Source organism: Corvus cornix, chromosome 4 (genome assembly GCF_000738735.6).
Source record: "Corvus cornix cornix isolate S_Up_H32 chromosome 4, ASM73873v5, whole genome shotgun sequence".
NCBI classification, from domain to species: Eukaryota; Metazoa; Chordata; class Aves; order Passeriformes; family Corvidae; genus Corvus; species Corvus cornix.
This window is the reverse complement of record NC_046334.1, coordinates 31,675,320-31,694,507: the sequence shown is the minus strand read 5'-3', so window position 1 is coordinate 31,694,507 and position 19,188 is coordinate 31,675,320. Positions and strand designations below refer to the sequence as shown.

General features: G+C 39.4%; 1 protein-coding gene across 4 annotated transcripts in view; it reads left to right on the top strand.

Annotated features, from left to right (window-relative positions):
- BANK1 (B cell scaffold protein with ankyrin repeats 1) overlaps positions 1-17,621 on the top strand; it is a 137,760-nt gene extending 120,139 nt beyond the window's left edge. For 2 of the 4 annotated variants that reach the window (XM_010411682.3, XM_010411681.3), the window contains exons 12-16: positions 5,799-5,867; positions 7,501-7,685; positions 9,307-9,370; positions 13,820-13,869; positions 15,750-17,621. In XM_010411682.3, the coding sequence (XP_010409984.2) occupies positions 5,799-5,867; positions 7,501-7,685; positions 9,307-9,370; positions 13,820-13,830 (329 nt within the window). In that variant the 3' untranslated portion in view covers positions 13,831-13,869; positions 15,750-17,621. The other 2 variants (XM_010411683.3, XM_039551571.1) reach the window with 2 other exon arrangements.
- Positions 17,622-19,188: the final 1,567 nt, after the last annotated feature.

Below are 19,188 nucleotides of genomic sequence, written 5' to 3'. Positions count from 1 at the left end.
TGTGCACTGAAAACATTTTGCTATTTAAAGATAGCTGTCTGTGGGACCTCACACTAGGGTTAAAAATTAGAAGTGGAAAAATATGTTTTCCAGTTACTGTTCCAGAGGAGAATAACATTCTCATTGCTCATCAAAATCACAGGGTATGCAGAAGTAGCATCCAGTGGATATTTTTAGGGAGGCAGAATATCTCACATACAGAATAGACAGCATAAACCCACTGAAGTGAATAAATAAAATCCAGAACAGAACTGTTAGTGTCTTGGAAACTTATCAGGCTGATTACTGGGAAATACAGTGATCACATCCTGAGTCAGTAATTCTTATTATGCCAATTGCTTAAATGCTCTAAAGCAGAGGTTTCCAAAGTGTAGCCTCAGAGCCCATGCAAACTGCAGAACAGTTATGTCCCACAGAGGGATTTTGTAGTACTCTCCTACAGTGAATATAAAGTACTGCACTGCAGATGAATTTCATTATGTATTCCTAACTTAAGGGTGTTTTTCCATGAATGAAATACTAGGAAGCCCTGTTTGGCTGGCAGTTAGACTGTTTTTACAGACCTGGTTGGGAGTGGTACACCAGCTTCACCCACTGTATTCATTCAGTCAGATTTTTTGTTATCTGAACTTTGGTAGGTTGAAACAAGTACTGAATAAGGTGCACAGAGAAAAAAATATTTATGCTGCCTGGTTGCTGACCAAACTGTTCCAAAAAGCATATTTGTAGTAAAAACAGATATAGAGTCCTTCCCTTTTTGCTTTTCTCTACTCAAGAAAAATGGGACTAAAAAAGTATAGTCAGGTTTTACATGCTGGAGCAAATACTATTGAGTATGTCACTAAAGTCCTTCCAACTTCCATGATCTACTAAGTTAAAATTCTGACAAGAGCAGAAGTGTGAGAGTTCTTTTCATTGTGTGTGGTACTGTGGTATACAGTACATTGACACCACCCTCTGAGCAGCACCTTAAACTAACCACTGGTGCCTCTTCTTCTCACTTGCTCTTTACCCCTTCTGTAAGAAGGGGGTTCTGGTATTATTTTTATTATCTTGCTTCAGCGTAGGGGAGTCATCTCTGTAGAATTTCCTGAGGTACTTGCATGACCAAAGTTGCTTGGATTCTAGCAGATTTGAGCTCATATTTGTCAGACTCAGAATCTCACTGCAGATTGTGAAGAGAATTGCTGGTGAGCATATGTTTATTTTTGGATTAATATTTTCACAGTCATTACACTGTAATTCCTTTTTAACTCGTTTTGCTTTTGGTCTGAGAAAATGGAGTGGTTCATTCTCAGGCAGCTAAATAGGTGTGGAAGGTAGAGGCTGGCAGTAGCCTGTATAAGTTTGGATGAGTGGATGTGATGCTGTCACTGGAAAGCCCTGGCAGCCCTGGGCCGCTGCACATAAGGTTGGTGTTTCTGCGGGTGCACTTGGCATCACCCAGTCTTCATTCTGATGAAATGACTGTTGTGTGTGCTCAAAAATGTTTTAAGTGTCAGGCTGCACATGTAGACCTGAGCAGAATTCCTGTAGCAGTTCAGTGGTCACTCATTTTCCTGCACTGGTGCATTAAAAACTGCTCAGTCTTTTTCCCTTTGCCTTGTCATGGTGTACCCAGACACCAATGTTGCCCTCACAAGACAACTTCTGGGACTTTAGCCTTTGTTACCTTTCACTACACAGCCATCCCTTCTCCACAGTGCCTGGACCTCCTTAGATCAGATTCATGAGCTGTGCTGATATGCTTTTAATCTGTGCCCAGCTGCCTTGCCGTGGAAAAAGAAAAAATTCTGTTTACAAGGTCCAATTTCCTTAGTTGATTTCATGTTATGAGTCACTGGAATTTTTTGTTTTCATCTTGAATATGTGAAATATTTTGTATAAATTTTGGGAGTGGTCATTAATCATCTCTTACAAAATTTACTGGTTGGCATTGCACTGATGACCTCTTTCTAGTCCTCCTGCTGAGTGATGTTCAGAGTGCTAGCAAACAAAACAGACAAAAGGAAAATGAGATCTAAAAAAATGTGAACAAACATCTGCAGAGTTCTCATCTCCTGAATAATAAGCATCATTCTACTATATTCCTTCCTTAGTATCCCCTGTGTATTTGTCATGTCTTGCTGTGCTACATCTAATTTACAATCTAATCCCTACCAGAAAAAAAAAACTCGGAGGCTTTATTTGCCTAGGTACTATGAATACCAGTTTAAATGTTAAAATGTTTAAATAATGTGGAAAAATTGAATGGACAAAGACAGGAGTCTCTCCCTGCAACATATCCTAACCAGCAATTCACCCCTCCTTCTCCATTCTTCCATTAATCACGAATTAATTACATGATGATTCTAAAATGAATGAAGCAAAAACCTACTAAGAACAAGGAGACAGCTTGAAAACCCACTGTAATTTGCAACTGAGTTGTGTTACTAAGTGCAACCCAAATGTACTAATTAATTTGAATTATCACTTAACCATGTGTTCATATAAAGATTTTGTTTTCCTGTATTTTAATTTTGAATGTTTCCTAAGGAAAACAGTCATAGATAATTTTGTGTGGAACATCAGCTCAATGAAGCTGATGAATAAATGTATCTTGAATTTACTAAGCAAGCTGAATTCAAAATAGTGATATTTATTGATGGATTTTCTTAACCACTGTGTCTTTTCTCCTTTGTGTTTGTTCTACTGAAAGTGTCAAGTAAGTACGTATTGGGTATGATTAGTTCATGTATTCTTCCAGATGGTAGGTTCATCAGTCTAGCCTTGTTTGAGTCACTAGTGCATAGTGGAAACTCTTGTTTGATTTTTAGATGTAGTGTTGCCAATACACCAAAGCAGGCAACATCCCTCATCGTTTAGATGAGTAAAGTAAAATATAAATTAGAAATCATATCTTGGTTGATCATTGCTTCTTAGCTGATATGAGTTCTTCTCTCCCATGATCTAACCCTTTCCATGTTTTGATTGCCTGTGTTTCTAATTATATCACTATGCAATTTTTGAAATGTCGTAGTTCATCTGTGACTCCTTAACATTACAGCTTTGTGTTAGAAATTCAATTAATTCTGAAAATCAAATTCCTGTTCCCTTTGTCAACCTGCAGCTACTGTAAAAGCTTTCATTCTCTTTTTCTAGACCCTTTATACTCATCACAGTTTCTTGCACAATTTGTGACCATAAAATGCTCTTCTTAGTTCAGAATTATACACAAAAGATGTAGATTCCAAGTGTTTCTAACCCTTCTGTGGTGCTAACCACGAAAATATTAACCAAATTTCAAGCCTCATAGCATTATTTACCTGCATGTGCAGGCAGCCTGAAACAGCATCTCTAGTTAGTCTGAGATAAAACAGGCAATTCAGCATTCCTTGGATCCCACTCACTTTCCAAGACTTACGTTAGGGATTTACCCAGTTTTGTCACACTTCTTAAATGTTGTTTTCTGGTTTCATGTCCTATTAGAAAATATTGCAGTAGTTTCGTTCTCTCTGAGTTTGCTTTGCTGGAAGAATATTGAGGTTACATTATATTCCTAAAGAGAGATTTTACTGCCTGAAATACAGAAGTGTATTTAGGGCTTGCAAAGAACTTCATCTGTAACCTGTAGCAGCCGAAGAGAGGAGGGGGGATGAAGCGGAATTACTTATTAGTTCTCTCAGCCTCCTTCAATTCTGAGAAACTGCAAAACAAGTTTGTTGTAGACAAAAATTAAATGGCATGTATAGGGTCAGGACATTTAATATGTAGATTTTGACGTACAAATATCTAGGGGTACTTTAGCCAGGCACAACATGATTAAAAATCCAAAAGGACTCTCTTTCTGATCATACAGATGTTATTGAAGGGTGCACAGTAAGTATAATAGAAGTACTGCAACATTTTAATCAAATTATCTGTGGCAGAGAGGCCCAGAAAATAAAAAAATGTATGTCCTTACTTGAAGGATTGTGGCATTCTGACCCTTTAAAAAATTGCTATATTAATATTGCTTTTCTGAAGGAATATTTGCTTTATCTTCCATTAAAAAAAATAATGGAACATATCCCTGTTCAAGATTACCTGTTTCTTTTATTTCACTGCTGTATTCAAGTAGTTCATTAAGTAATTGGAATGTGGGAATGAAAGGGGAATTTCCAGAGTTCTCCCTAAGCCTATGGCAGTTGTACAGTGGAGTGTGCCTGCCTTTCCAGGCATTCCAGAAACAGGCGTTTGTTTTCATTGACCTCACCCACACTGAAGACTTACTGCCAACTAAAATCACTTCAGCAAGATGCGAGACATAAAGTGGTTTTAACAATTCTACTTTTCACTGGAAGAGTAATACCATTTCTGATTACTCCAGCCCTGCAAAACTCAGCAGAAATTTCAAAGCCTATCAATTAAAGTGCTTTTCAATCAGGCACATTGTTGGGTATGTCCCTTCTCCTCCTTATGCAGTAAAATTCAGTCTGCCTGCATTACCTCTCTGCTCTCATTACTTTAATTTCACCTTTAAAAGGAGAATACTATTTCAAGTAGAGAAGAAAACACTGCGACCATACTTAGTCAGATTCTTTGATAATTATAGAGAAAAGTATTTAAAAAGTTAAGATTTGTCAGTATTTGGCTGAACTAGGGATGTAACATCAGCATCTTGTGCTGCCTGTATAGTTCTTTCTCTCTCTCCATTTCACTGGAGAACTTTTTAAGGAATATCAAGTCCCCCAGCTGTTTTCATTTAGCATCACCTTCCATCCAAGCCTACTCAGGAGTTAGCATAACTACTTTATTCTGCAGTGCAGGAATCACTCCTTCCTCACCTCTGCGTGTAGCATGTGCTGGGTTTAGGTGTCACAGTGGTCTTGATCATCCATTTTACAAGTTCCTCTGAGAGAAGAGGGCAAGGCAGCCTGAGCAGGCAGACAAGGAGCAAACTCCACTGGGTTTCCCTGGTCAGCAGGAGCAAGGAGCCAGGACTCCAGGCTACCACACCGAGTGTGCCTGCTCTGCTGCTAGAGCAGAGCTCTCTTGGCCTGGGCCTTGGTCTCCAGGAAAATATTTGCTCCATTGAGCTGGCACATTTGCTGCATTGCAGTGATGACAGAGGATTACTTAATTGGCAAGAATTGTTCTAGATTCTAGATTGTCAGTTTGTTTAGCAAAAATCAGAACTGAGACTTGAGAGAAAGCTACTGCCACGCAGGCTAAGTCAGAAACTGAGCAATTCCCACCTTCTGGGTTTCACATATGCTGCCAGCAAAAGTTTGACTGTAGCATTTCATGGTGTATCCGGGCTGGCTGTACTCGGGGCACTTCACAGGAATGGGAATGATGGGCTATGCTAACAGAGGGGTTGTGCTTTGCTGTTTCTAGTGCTTGAATAAAGTAGACACAAATATATACACACACTTTCTTTAGCAGTGTCACTATTCTACCTAGTATTATTGGGGTTTTTTCTGCCTTAGCTTTCCCCATAAAGTAAGAGACAGGCTACAGTCACTGTACCATGTGAAGAATGGCGAGATCTTGCTGTTTCTTCTAAACAAGTAGTATGCTAGTGTGATAAGTCCATTTTATTTTCTTCAAAGCGTCTTGTAATGGTTTCTCTAATATCAGTGATCCTGCCATTCTGTGCAACAGAACAATTTTTCAAGTAATTAACATTAGAGTGACAAGTGGGTTGAAAAATACTCCTAGACTAGAACAAAAAATGTATTTCAGCTGGCTTTTATGAGTCTCGTTCCTTCATTCAGAATGTGTGATGGGTTTTATTGCCATTTTTCAACTTCCTTATATTCTTAATTTTGTTGCAGTGTTTCAGCAAAAGGCCACTCGAGCGACCAGTGACAACAGCAGGACATACTGCGAGGCCAGGAATCCCGGTACAGAATTTCATTTAGCTTTTTAACTGCCTTGATGTTTTTCAGTAGAACTAATTGAGTTTTGCTGTGACTTGATTTTGGGTGATTTAGCATCTGTTTTGCCACCTATTATTTATATCCTTAATGGTATTGCAGCACTAAGAGATCAGATTGAAGAAAGAATACTAAAAGTTACAGTCTTGTAGGAAAGATTTGTAGAGTCAGAGTTACTTTACATTTTTCTGTTTCCTTTCATCATTGTGATTAAAGCTAAGAAAAGGAAGGACAGGAGGGCTCAGCTGTGCACTAATTCCAGCCATGGAAAGACAGTAGTAGGAGGAAAAACAGTTTCTGCCTGCATGCCCCAAGATCCATGTAAAATTAATTACTTGTGGTAGTCCAGTTGTTATTTGAGTTGTAGCACATTACAATGTTGCTACTATAAATTCCATTAATGGTACCCTAAAATAATTAATATTATGTACAAAATGAATAAACACTGAGTGAAGATATTTCCTCCTGCTTCAGTTATCAAGTAGCAGGTCAGGATTAAAGCATACAGAGCAGCATGTAATCACTGATTTATTACTGCACTGGGGAACTGCAGTCTCCAGTGCTGCTGACACTGCTTTGCATGAATGCTAAACCACTTAAGAAAAGAATACAGGACCTTCTAGATCTTACTGTGGTGGAATATTGGTAGCACAGCTCCACAAACCAACCTCGTGGCCTTCTTTGATGGAGTGACTACACGGTTTTATGGGTCTGAGGAAATATACTCACACCCCTTTTGCTGGTACAAACAGTGCAGTTTTACCTAACCTGGTCTGATCTGCAAATAATCCTGTCAGATGAAAGGTCATTAATCCATCAAAATAGAACCAATTAGCTGAGAAGCAAAAGAGTAGAGATTCATGCTCACTGTGTGCTGGTATGATCAGAAAGAGTACTGGGAGAAGCCAAAGTAGCTGTTTATTGCTTTCCTTATTGTATTTCCCTTTGAACAATCATTCCTTGCTTGAAATGAAGATAGTGGTAACAGAAAAACTGACCCAAATCATGTTGATGGTTTAAACTTCTATCCTGGCCACACTCCCCATGCAGTGAAGGAGGTGCAACAGCCTCGTAGAGGGCTCAGAGACCCCCGTTGCATGGCTGCTCATGTGTTCTGGATCAGCCATTCCAGTATCAGTATCCTGGAGAGAAGCAGTGCTACATCTCCCTGGACCAAGCTGTGAATCTGATAATGCACATCTCCCTTTAGCTGTGCACCTGTATCATATTCTCCAGGAACACTGGGCTGCAGGGTTTTCTTGTTGCTGCAGTGTGTTTAATAATTTGGAGGAAGAAAATCTTGTGAAATTTCAAAATGCTTCCTTACCAAGCTTTTGAGATATGCAATGTAGGACGTTGAAGAAGAAAAGGATAAAAAGGCACTGTGGATATTTTATATAGCAACCATTTCCTTTAAAATGTCAGTAGTACAGTGGTAGTGCTAGTAGGAAATTCTTTTATGAACCAACGCTAATGGAGAATCCGTAGACCTGGGCAGTAGTAATGAACAGAATGTTTGGTATGCAGCTCCGCTGCCAGAGAGTAATGGTAGAATCCACATTGATTTGTTGCATTTCTCACTTTGTACATTTTGTTGTAGCAGCACACAGAGGCCACACTGAGACAGTAACTTACAGCACTGTAGTACACAACATCCCTCCTGAACAGAAGGAACTCATCCACTTGCAGGAACAGGTGAAAAAGGGGGAAATTTCTGTGGATGAAGCCCTTGGCAGATTTAAGGAGTGGCAGAACAAAAAGCAGAGACTACCATTCACTCAACAGGTATGAGTTTGAAATTTTTTCCTTGATAGGAATCTTGATCAGAATTCTGAAAACAAGATCTTGTGTTTTGGCTCCTGCATATGAGGTCAAAAGTAATAATCATGATTTACACTCAAATCGGCTCCCAAGGAGCTTGCTGCTTACGGTTCTGATTCTTCTAGAAACCCATTTCCACTGTTGTTTGATTACTTGAGAGGTTTTCTGAATTTGGTTAAAATCCAGAGTTAAATATGTTGGTCTCATAAGACTTGTGTTTTAAACTGTTGGGTGATGTGCATCTTTCATGAAGCCTTATGTCACCAAGCAAGCCAAATGTGCTATTGAGCAGTGTCAGCTAACAGAAACATGACTATATCAAACTTACATTTATTACATTCATTTAATATTTATTAACTTACATCAGGATTTATGCCTGTCTGAAAGTGTTGAATATACTTAGTGAAATCCACAACTGTTGGCAAGGCTCTACAGCTCCTTTGTATTCAATGTATGGAGTAAATTGAGGTGCACAAAAACAGGATTTACAAAAGCCCACACACTGAGTCACTGAAAGAACTGCATCAAAGCTGTGAGCCATGGAGAGGAGGTCTGTTAATTGCTTCTAAAAGACACATGGAGGAAGAGGTTATGCCCTCATTTTATTTGAGGTCATGCATTAAGAAAAATAATTTCTTGTTGTCCTTTAGGTCATTTAGTAGAAAGAGGAAAAGCAAAGCTAATTTACTGCTTTTCAGAGTGGGAGAGCTGTCAGATGCTGTCAGCAAGGAGAATGCTCTTTGTGTTTGCTTCTGCTTGAAAGTCTGAGCTTTGTCATCACAGTGGAACATTCAACAGCAAAAATGCAAGGGCCTGGAACAGTTTGGGAGCCCATTTCCCAAGCTGGGCACCAGCAGCACAGCACTGGGAATGTGAGGGATGCCCCCTTCCAAATCCATCTGCAGCCAAGCATGTGGATGAATTACTGGTATTGGTCTCTCAGTCAGGGGCATTTCTTGTGGAGGAAGATGGTATCTAATCTGTGCCATGATAGCAGCACCAAGTTGTAAGTCTTTTTTTTTTTCTTGGTGAACTGTAAGATGCCTGTATTTCAAGGAAGATTTACTTGGCCTGTTTTCAGTGCTTCAGGGAAAAAGCTACTTTGTAGTGGTGGTTTATACTCTGCATTGCATGTGTGACTTTTCTTTGGTTTTGTTCCATAGAAAAGTCTTTTCTTCTTGCTCCTCTTATAACCATGATGAACTGACTTCATGCTGTCACTGCAGTTGTTTGTCCTTCAAACTTGGATTGGATTTTTGAGGAAAAATTGCTTGTCCAAAAAGAAACCAACCCCAAAACAAAAAACCCCAAAGAAACAAAAAAGCACACCCAAGCCTCTGTAATCTAATGCCAGAATCATTGTAACTTAACTGCTGGCGGGGATAACTCCGCAAGACTCTTAGGTAAAAATGGCAAAATTAGCATCATAAACATTTTTCAGTCCTTTAAAATTATTTTCCAAGAGAGAGACGCTTGGTGTTCAGAATGCTAAAGAATCCAGCTTTTTATATTGACTTATTATTTTACAATAAGCTTCCATTCCTGATCTCTGCTGCTGATTTTATGCTTGTTTTTTTACTTAAAGGAAAAAGAGCATCATCTTAGAGACACCACTATCAGGAACAGACAAGAAAATGAAAACCTGAATGGTAAGTTGCACTTTTTCTGCTTTTTAGGACTCTGAAGCCTTGAACTCTAAGTATAGTGCAGAAGTCTGATCCAAACCCTTTTGGATTGGGCACTGAATTTGTAATGACCATTTTCTGTATCTGACCACATTTATTTTAGCATAATCAGGCCTTCAGCTGTATCAAGATTTCATCCCAAAGATTAAATCACTACGAGTTAATGGGGCAGAAAATTTACCAAGCCTCTGTGGCTCAGCTTTTCTGTAGCCTATTTCCTACAGCATCATCAGAATTTGGGTAGATGGCTTCTTGATGACTTCAATATTTTATTTGTAAATCAGCCATCAATTTGCAAATTCTTGATAACCTTTCTACTGGTACAGCAGTTTTTTTTAGTATTATGGTCATTATGTAAAGCTGTACCATTGGTGATTTAAGATGCCTTTTTCCCTTTTCAGGGAGAAAAATGGGATTTTTGGGGTTGTCCTGTGCTGGGCTAAGAGCTGGACTCTGTGATCCTTGTGGGTGCCTTCCAACTCAGAATATTCTATGATTCTTTGTGATTGAATGTCATCTGCAATAGTATAGGTCATCTGCTTTTCCTGCAAATGATTTTCTCTCGTTGTCACAAAAAGAATCTATTAGATGGTATTGGTTTTAGGCCTGTGATTTCTGTAAACTTCAGTACATATGCTGAAAGGAAAATCAGTGCTTCTTTTTCACATTGGACTTAGTGCCATTTGTATATCTCTATTTAAAATTATCACCCCAATGTGTTATTTCCTTACTGCAAGAGAGAAAAATAATGACAGTACTGCTTTCATTATTCTCTTAGACAGTGTTGTGTTTATGTGAACTTTTGAGATATTGTAATTAAGGGAAATTCTTGCTGGCCCGGGGGCTTCTTTGCAGTCCAGATACTTCAGTTTAATATCCTCTGTGGCTGGTGGGGGTGCAGTGTCCTGAGCTAAAGTCTTCACAAGGTGAGGGCTTGGGATCACTGCAGCTCATGGTAACATGAGGGTGATTCTTGGGAAGTATTTGTCTGTAGGGTTTCATTTTAAGGCCACAGCAGCAGTCCTGCCTCTGTAGCTGTCCTCCCTCTCCAGAGTTCATTTATTGGATCATACCAGCAGAAATGTAGTATCAACACTAGAATTGTTAATTTTGTGAAATTATCCAGTAACTCAGGTAATGATCCTTATATTCCCTTCTGATCCTAACCTCTCTGCCCTCTGTTACACTATCATATGTCCTGTGATGCATATAAGTCAGCAGCTTTGCACTGCAGAAATGCAGTGGGAAGAATCATTATGGTCTGTGTCCAACAACAGAAATCAAATATTTCAATGCTTGAAAATAAGGATTTCCTCTAGAACTGGAGGCACATCGATGGCAAGAGTAAACAAGGATCTCAGAAGGCCAGTATCTATGTCCAGACATAAACAAATTGCCTGAAACAAAAATGACAATCACTTTCTTTTCTCCTTCAAGGTTCCTAAGGAAGGCAGACCAGAGAGCATTCATTTGAGAGACATTTTGTTTCACATGCCATTTAGTAAAGTGGTATGTGTGAATGTCAGTAGTCCTCAGGTTTGTTCAAAGAATTCTAGTTTTCACATGTATACACAGGCTCTCCCTGCTGTACCTTTAAAAACATGGGCCTCTCTCTCTAGACTCCGTATTTGAAACCAGGATTTGGACAGTCTTTTTCATAGACAGTTTTTGAAGTCGTGATTGAGGATTTAAAGAGATCACATCTGAAGTCTGTTAGAAAATGAATTTGATTTTATTTTAATGAGAAAGGAAAATATCTCCTACAAACTAGTATGGAACATAATTTTTAGTTTCTTGGTAATTTTGATCTTGCTTCCACTGTAATGAAGTTATTAATGAGGGTGGCACTCATTTCAGTCTTCCACTATAACATTAGATGCTATCTTAAAGTTCATGTCTCATTTTGTAACAGTTTAGTATATGACTGAATAAAACCTAAAAAAAAGAAATCAACTGCAAAGCAAAAGGTTCTGCCACTCTTGGAGTGCAACATCGACAAAACCCTATTTTAAGAACAATGAAATAAGGCGTAGGCATGTAGAACGTTCATTTGTAGAAAGTACAGGCACAGACAATAGTTTAGCTCAATATTATATAACACACATATGGTCTGGCCTGTAGATATTGATAATACTTGGTTTTTTTCAAGATGTTAGCCAACAGACCAAAACCAAGAAAAAAAAATACCTGAAATAAAATTTCAGGGAAATACATAAAAGGTTTGTGGACAGAAACGCCACTTTTATATCTGAGTAGCCCAGATTTTTCAGGGTACACCACCAAAGTACTGAACTAGAAGTAGCTTACTGCCCATGGGAGACCTCCTTAAGCATAGGGTAAGGCTTGAGAGTCTTGGGTTTCTGCATGTCCACTAAGAGCAAATGGCAGCAGCTGAGACAATATTTAGGCAAGGATTACTAGACAAGTTTCCTTTAAAGTCTTAAAAAAACGCACAGCTTTCACGTGCATCCCACGTCCTTACTTCCTAGCACATGGGAATATTTAAAAACCTGTGTGATGCCTATCTACATCATTGGGCATTTGAAATACCTATGTGAATCTCATTTAGCCATTTCTGAACATGGAATTTCAAAATCTGCCTACTATTGCAGTTACATTATGGCACCTTGTGTGTCACATCCCACAGCTTTAGTCATCCAGCACCTAAAAATATGCACAAGATTGCAGAAACTACATAAGAAGGTTTGAGTTGCTTGTAGTTAGCTATCTCGTCATAGCTAATCTCTGTAGAGCCTTGAACTTGTTCATTAGGGACGCAGAGTAAAGTGCCAGGTTCCTCATCAAAACTGGGAATGACTGATGCTCTGTTCTCCAGGCCTGGCACAGCAGCAAGAACTGAATAGTAGGTGTCCCTGCTTCATTGCTAGGTAATGAGCAAGACAGAGGCCAAAGAGGACAACCTATAACTCAGCTGGCCTTCAGGAGACAAATACTGCATTAAGCAAATGTTAAGCTTGATTTATTGTTATTGGTGGTGGTGTTACTACAACTATTATTATTTCAATGCCAGCAACTTCTATAATGGTTGAAGGTAGGTCTTGGAAAAAATGTTAGATGTTTTAGTAGTCCTCCAATGACAAATACACCCATGGGACAAATGAGCAATTCAGTCTTTGCAGCTGTTCAGTCTTGGCCTCCCTGGCAAGACTGGCAAGGTAAGTGGCTTGCTGTGGAAAGGTCAAAGCTTCTTCCACAGGCTACTCAACTGCAAGCATTTATTTCTTAGCTGTTAAAATCAGTAGGTACTGACACTGGAAGTGGCCTTCCTATCCAAGAAGGGCAAGCTTACTAGCTGTAAGTAGCCAGGTCATCCACTGCAGTAAAGGCATCCTCCACAGAATTTCTTCTTCCAGATTTTGATTTCCAAATCTGTAGATGCCCAACTTGCTGCCAAAGACCAAATCTCTTTCCCATCTTGATCCAAAAAACACCCAGAAGAGCACTGTGCACATTCTACAAACTGGCAGGTTATTGATTACATTTGCTATCCAAAATGTCTGGCTTCATTCCTCAGCCCTCATCAGTGCCTTGTTTTTAGTCCAAGTTGCTAACAGATTGCTTATTCATCAGTTGATGCCTCTCCAGCTTGCAGGTTGTGACTAAGTAGAGTTCCCTGAAAACTAAAAAAACATCTCATTTTTGAGCACAACCACCAATTTCTGTTGTCTCTGCTAAGGTAATAGGACGATGAACAAAGACAGAGCCTAATTTTGGCATTTGGATCCACAGGCACTAAAACTGCTTTAGTCAACCCAGTTAGCAAAGTTGGAATACCATGGGACCCTGAAGCACATACAAGCTTTTGTATGTTTGGACAGTGAGGAAGTCATAGAAAAGCTGCTTTTTTCTTCATGACTTCAACAGTATTTCAGTCAGGACTTCTAATCTTGAAAATACTTGCTTGGTGTCCACTGGACTTGTGAAGGAACATCTGTAGCCTGGCTTATTCCCAATTTCTTAGCTTCACATGATGCTCAAAGTTTAAATCTAGAAAATAACAAAAATCTGTTTCCTGCCTTTTTGTCACCAAGTCAGGTCTTCATGAGGCAAGTTCACAGTCCCACTGCTGACAGGAGTTCACCAAGACAATGAATATCCGTGTAACTCTTGCCTCTCGTAATTGCCACCAAGAGAGACCAACCTTGCTGTTGGGAGTAAGAGTTGTACAAAATCTACCTCATGTCATTCTCCCACACAACAACTGCTTATTTCTGTGAATGTCTCTTGCTCCCCTGCTCCCAGGGACATGTGTTGTCTTCATATTTGAAGTAAAGCACATAAGAAGTGACTCATTGTAGAAATGTGTTTTCTGAATTATTCAGCTTTGAAAGATATTCTGCACAAGCCTAACATTGATTTCAATTATTATTGATTGCACCTTTTTCTTTTTAGTCTACAACTAGGAGCCCAACAGACAAGGAACAGATGCCTAATTACGCAAGGTAAGAACAGGTATATGAATGCACACACACACACACACTCATGCACAGACATGTTGTTTGTCATGGAAACGAACACTTGTGGAGGAACTTTGCATCAGAGTGCACTTGTGTAACAGGAGGAGGGGAGTGCATCTCAGAGGCTCTGATTTCACAAGATAAACCATTATCACTGGTCTGGTTTGGACTAGAACTTCTGTTTTATCAGCTATCAATCTACTCTGGTTTAGCGCAGGGCAGATTAGCAAGCAGTGAGGCACTCACTTGTGGGTGCAGCTGAAGAGAGCTCCTGCCAGTTATTGCCACTAAGGCAGGGTACGCACCTAAGAGCTGTATCAAGAGTCCAGCCCTACATCCTGATTTCACAAGTAGTGTCAACCATATTGAATAAAGTTGAAAGCCATAGCTACAAGGATGTGTGCAGATTAAACATGAAACCAGTGGTCATTTCAGTGCTGGGAGGCTTAGAGGTGAGGATACTGTCTCCACAAACAGCAGAATTTTCCAGTGGTTGTGCTAGTGAGTTTCTTGGGTTTGGGGCATCTAATGAGCTCTTTAATAGTTGGGGGGTTTAAGTATTACTGTCTGCTACCTCGTCATATTACTATTACATTAATCTATTGTTATAGTATTAATATTTTTGCTATTGTTACATAATATTATTAATTTTGTTAAATAATGTTTGTTCACAGTAGCAAATTGAAGCAGTTTATTCCTAAAGACAACTGTAATTTTAAAGGCTTTGTTAGCTAAGTTACTTTGATTCAATTTCCCTCTCCAACTTCTCTGACTGAGGGGAGTGCAGTGTGCTACTGTTGTAGCATTATTTTTTGGCATTGAAAATGGATTATCTTCAGTGGGGTCTCTTCTGCCACTCTACTCTCATGTAAAGGAGAGGGAAGTTGCTTCTTGCAACAAGTGTGTGTCCATGTCTCATTTCTGGAGCCAACTGCTCACCTGCTCACTGGAATGCAGAGTCCACACCATAAAACCATAGGTACCTCCTCTGCTGCTGCTTATCCTCTGAATCACTTGTTCAGGCACCCCCCTTCAAAAGTTCTCATAAGAACAAAAAAAAAGGGTCTTATGGCATGAGCTGAAAATGAAAAATTAGTGTTCCTTCTTCAAGGGGCAGCTTGACTCCTACATGGGCATTCCTAACGGAGCTGTTTCCTTGGCTGAAGTCACCTATACTTAATGAGTGAAAAAGCTTTGAATTTTGAAAGCTCATAGGCTGGAGAAAACTACTACAAAAAGCTGGGTAATATCAGAGATGCTTATAAATTCCAGATTGCTAAAGGGAAATGAATCATGCAAGGGGAGAGGGGGAATTACCCCTGGGATCAGAATAGGTGATTTCTGTCACTTTTAGAAAATCATTATGTGGGAGAGAGAAGGTAAATTAGAAGTGGGAGAACTTGCAAATACAATTTATCCAGAATGTTCAATAAATTCTGTTTGTGAATTATGCACAGCAACCTCCAAGATTCTCCTCTTCTGCAAAGTGTAGCCTCTTCATTGTTTTCTTGCTCTTGTCTCTCTTCAGATTGGTTCAAAGAAACCACAGGTTTTTTTAAGACTAATTCTGGGAAGATTTTAGAGTGTTTGACTGTTACAAAAATTGCAGATAAACATTCAAGATCTACCTTTCTATTGCTCATGTTTTGACCCCCCCCCCAGAGAGTTGAGTCTTCAAATCCAGTGCAAAGTTCTTAGCTTACTTAGCTAAGAATCACATTTTCCTTACCATCCAGCTGGTGGACCTGAAGGGATAGAATGGGTTTGATTCTTTCATATTCATTTCAACAAATACAGTTTGATCTTATTCTAAACAAACTTGACCAGTCTATTGAATAACAGGAATTTTTCATCACTGCCTACAGTGAGACTCCTCAGCCAGCTGCCCATCAGCTTCCTCTGCTTGGCATCCCACACGTGTTCCAGATGTGCCCTGACAGCCTCGGGCTCCAGCCCATCCTGCTGCAACACCACTGTGGGGTCATTGCTGCACTTCCAGTGCCTTGGAATCTCTCACCTGGACCAACTCTGGAAGATCAGTACTACTAAAGCAAATTAATAAGATTTCTTGTAAAGTCAGCATCGAATTTTACACCTTTTCTTTGCTTTTTCTTTTTCCAAGATGACAGCTGACAATTTCTATAAAGAAGTATTGCGTGCTTTGGTTAATAATTTTTAAAGTCATTTCAGTTTTTCCATTGTGCTTGATAAATTGTTTAAAAGTAGATTTTATGCACAAAAGAGGGAGATTGTAAAAGGTTATGAAGATTACAAAGTGAAAGTAAATAAAATTTAGCTTTTACTGTTTGTTAGAACATTTTTATATTAACTTTATGTAAAAATTTGTCTTTCCTTGGAATAACTATTTCATCACCAGTTTAAATACTTGTACTCACATCAAAGCTAATTTCTTAAGCCCAACTATGTCAATCAGTACTAATTATCTACTAATGCATTAAAGTGATTACAAGAATTTGGTTTACAGGGAAATTGTGTTTTGTTTAGTAAGTTGACTAAGGTAAATTATATCCAGAACAAAACAAAATTACTTTCTATTGCATTAACACAGCAAAAGTAAAGGAATAAATATGGTTAATGGGTATAATGGCCTGCATTCCCAGTGTTCCACAAAATTTTTTGTTCCACAAAATTTAAGTGAGCATATGATGATACAAGAGTATGCAAGATGAGTTGCCCTATTTCATGCACAAAAACAAGGAAAAAACCTCCTTAATAGAAATACATTTTGCTGCTTGTTAAAGTGACACCCAAATTTGGAAGAGGGGAATGGATTTGAAGTTCAAGCCCTCAAGGCTCATATTATTTTTCCAATCCCAATAAATTATTGTGCCAAGTGAACTTTTAGGAATAAAAATAAGCCAAAAAGCCAGTGTTGGGATTTGAAAATAATGACAGAATCTTGAAAGCATGTAGATTTAGAGTAATTAAAAATCTATTTTCTCTTTTAAATGGGTTGATTAAACATTTTCAGGAAATTATTTGTTCTGTGGGGAAAACCTGCATTTCTGTTAGAAACACTCCTGACAAATACTGCAGATGTATTGCTATTAAGTCATAAATATTCAGTGACTGCTGTATGAGTGTGGTAACATAGCTTTGTGTACCATACAAAGCTATTTGAACCGCAGCAGAAGCCCTGAAATTTGTAATGCATTCCAGAGCTGGAAATAGAGTCAGTGTCTGTGAACTGAGGGGCATGAGACTGTCAGGCTTTGTAGGAGAGAAGCTGGGATGTTTTAAGACTCACCTGGCTACACAGAAATGGGAGTGGGGAGAATTATTTGGAAATCCAAACGAGCATAAGCTGTTATATACCCCTTAAGAGGTCCTTCTTTCTGCCCTCAGAAATATTTATATTCTTACAAACCTAGCTAGTCAGTGTATCCCTGGCAAGCATTCCTGACGGATTGACATGTAAGTGGAAAAGAGAACATAAAAAATGAAAAGGTTCTTCATGTTGGTACCTGAGGTCTTTTCTGCCATTTGTTGCTTGTTTCTGTAGCAGAGGAGATGAAGGGACCTTTCCTGGGAGGAAAGTCCTCCCAAACTTTCAGGCAGGATCCGGGTGCTCTCTGTGCTGCCAAGGGAGGGGCTGTGGCCCAGTGGCTCCTGTGCTCCAGTGAGAGGGCACCTGGGCAATGCAGGGAGTTGTGGTCAATGGTAACAAACTACAGAACTGGAAATTTGCAAGAATAAAGCACAGACACTTACATCAAGGAAATAGTGTGGTTTTTCTCAGGGAAAAATAGAGTGTGACAATACAGCAACCATGCCAAACACACAAAGTTGAAGCCTGAGGGTAGCTCCCCTCAGGAAATAGAAGTTCACTCTATGTGCATGCATGTGTTTGCATCTCTAATGTGATACTCCACAGTTTCCAGCCCAGGGTAGTTTAGGATTACCCATAACAAAGCAACTCCTGTTCTCTGCTTTTGCTGCTTCACCCAAGCCCTGCTCTAGATGGCCCAAGTACGGCAACATTACAGGTTTGGGCAGCCCTGTTTTACAAAAAGCAAAGAATATTTTCAGTTCCTGCAGCTGGGGCAGCTACTTCTGCCCCATCACAGATGTACAGTCTCAAAAGGATGCCAGCTAGCAAGGGAAGATGGGGAAGACATGCAGTGTCACTTCAATGAAGAAGTACTTCTGCTACACCACAGATTTGTTTGTTTTATCACTCTAGTCTCCTCTGACTCTTGATACTATAATGTAGAACACCAAAAACCTAAACCAAAGAAAATACACCCTGCCAAAACCCAGATCAACTGTTGCCAGTCTACAAAATCTTCCTGAAAAATTGTGTGTAATCCATGACAATGCAATTTCTATGGTATTAAATTCCACAATGGCTAAGCAACAAGTTGAAAACAGGGCTGTTGTTCATTTGGGTTTTGTTTACACACACAGAATTCCCACCCACCCATACTTTGAGGTAGCAAGCCAAGGCCCCAGAGGAGAAGTAAAGGGATGGATGTTTTGTTTTTTTTTCTTTCTCCAGAGGGAATTTTTTCATCTCAGTGTAGTTAATTATGTTCAAGCTACAAGTAAAATCATTACACTTCTACAAAAATAAGAGCATCTGTTCCCCACCCATCTCATACTCAGTATTCACGATGTTTTCTGCTGCAGGATTTCCATACATTTCCTCAAGGTGTGCCACTGAACTTCCAACATGTTTCTAAAAAGACATTCCGACACAAAGGAAGTCCTGAAGTTTTGCTAACCAACGTGCTTCACCGACAGGGAACATCAGCAAGTGCCTGTTGGGCAGTGCATGAACAATTAAGTAAATCACAGGAGCCTGAGAGGCTAACAGAGGCAAGATCCCTGTTGTAGGTGCTCTAAAATATTAGCTAAAATAGCTGAAATATTAGTTTCATTGTCAGCTAGGGGATTCAGTAGCCAGCCCATCAGCAATAACACCACTCCACACTTCCAGCTGGCAGTATGTATTCCAATGAACTTGAACCAATAATTCATTGAAAAATAAATACTTTTAACAGTGACATCCAAGAGAAAGGAAACAATGCAGGGGGATCCACAGTGACTGCAGTTATCAGCAAGTTTGATCTGCCAGGAGCCTCATTACAGGAGAGATTTCAGTGAGTCAGCAGTGCTCAAAGATTGTCCACTCCTTGCTGAGGTAACTCACCATTTGGATGTAGCCTGTCATCCATGAGGGGGTGGCATGGCCTTGCTGGATGTTCACCCTATGAAGAAATACTCACAGCATTTCAACACCAGTGTAACATGCAGCAGAGTGAGAATAAATATCAACTCCTA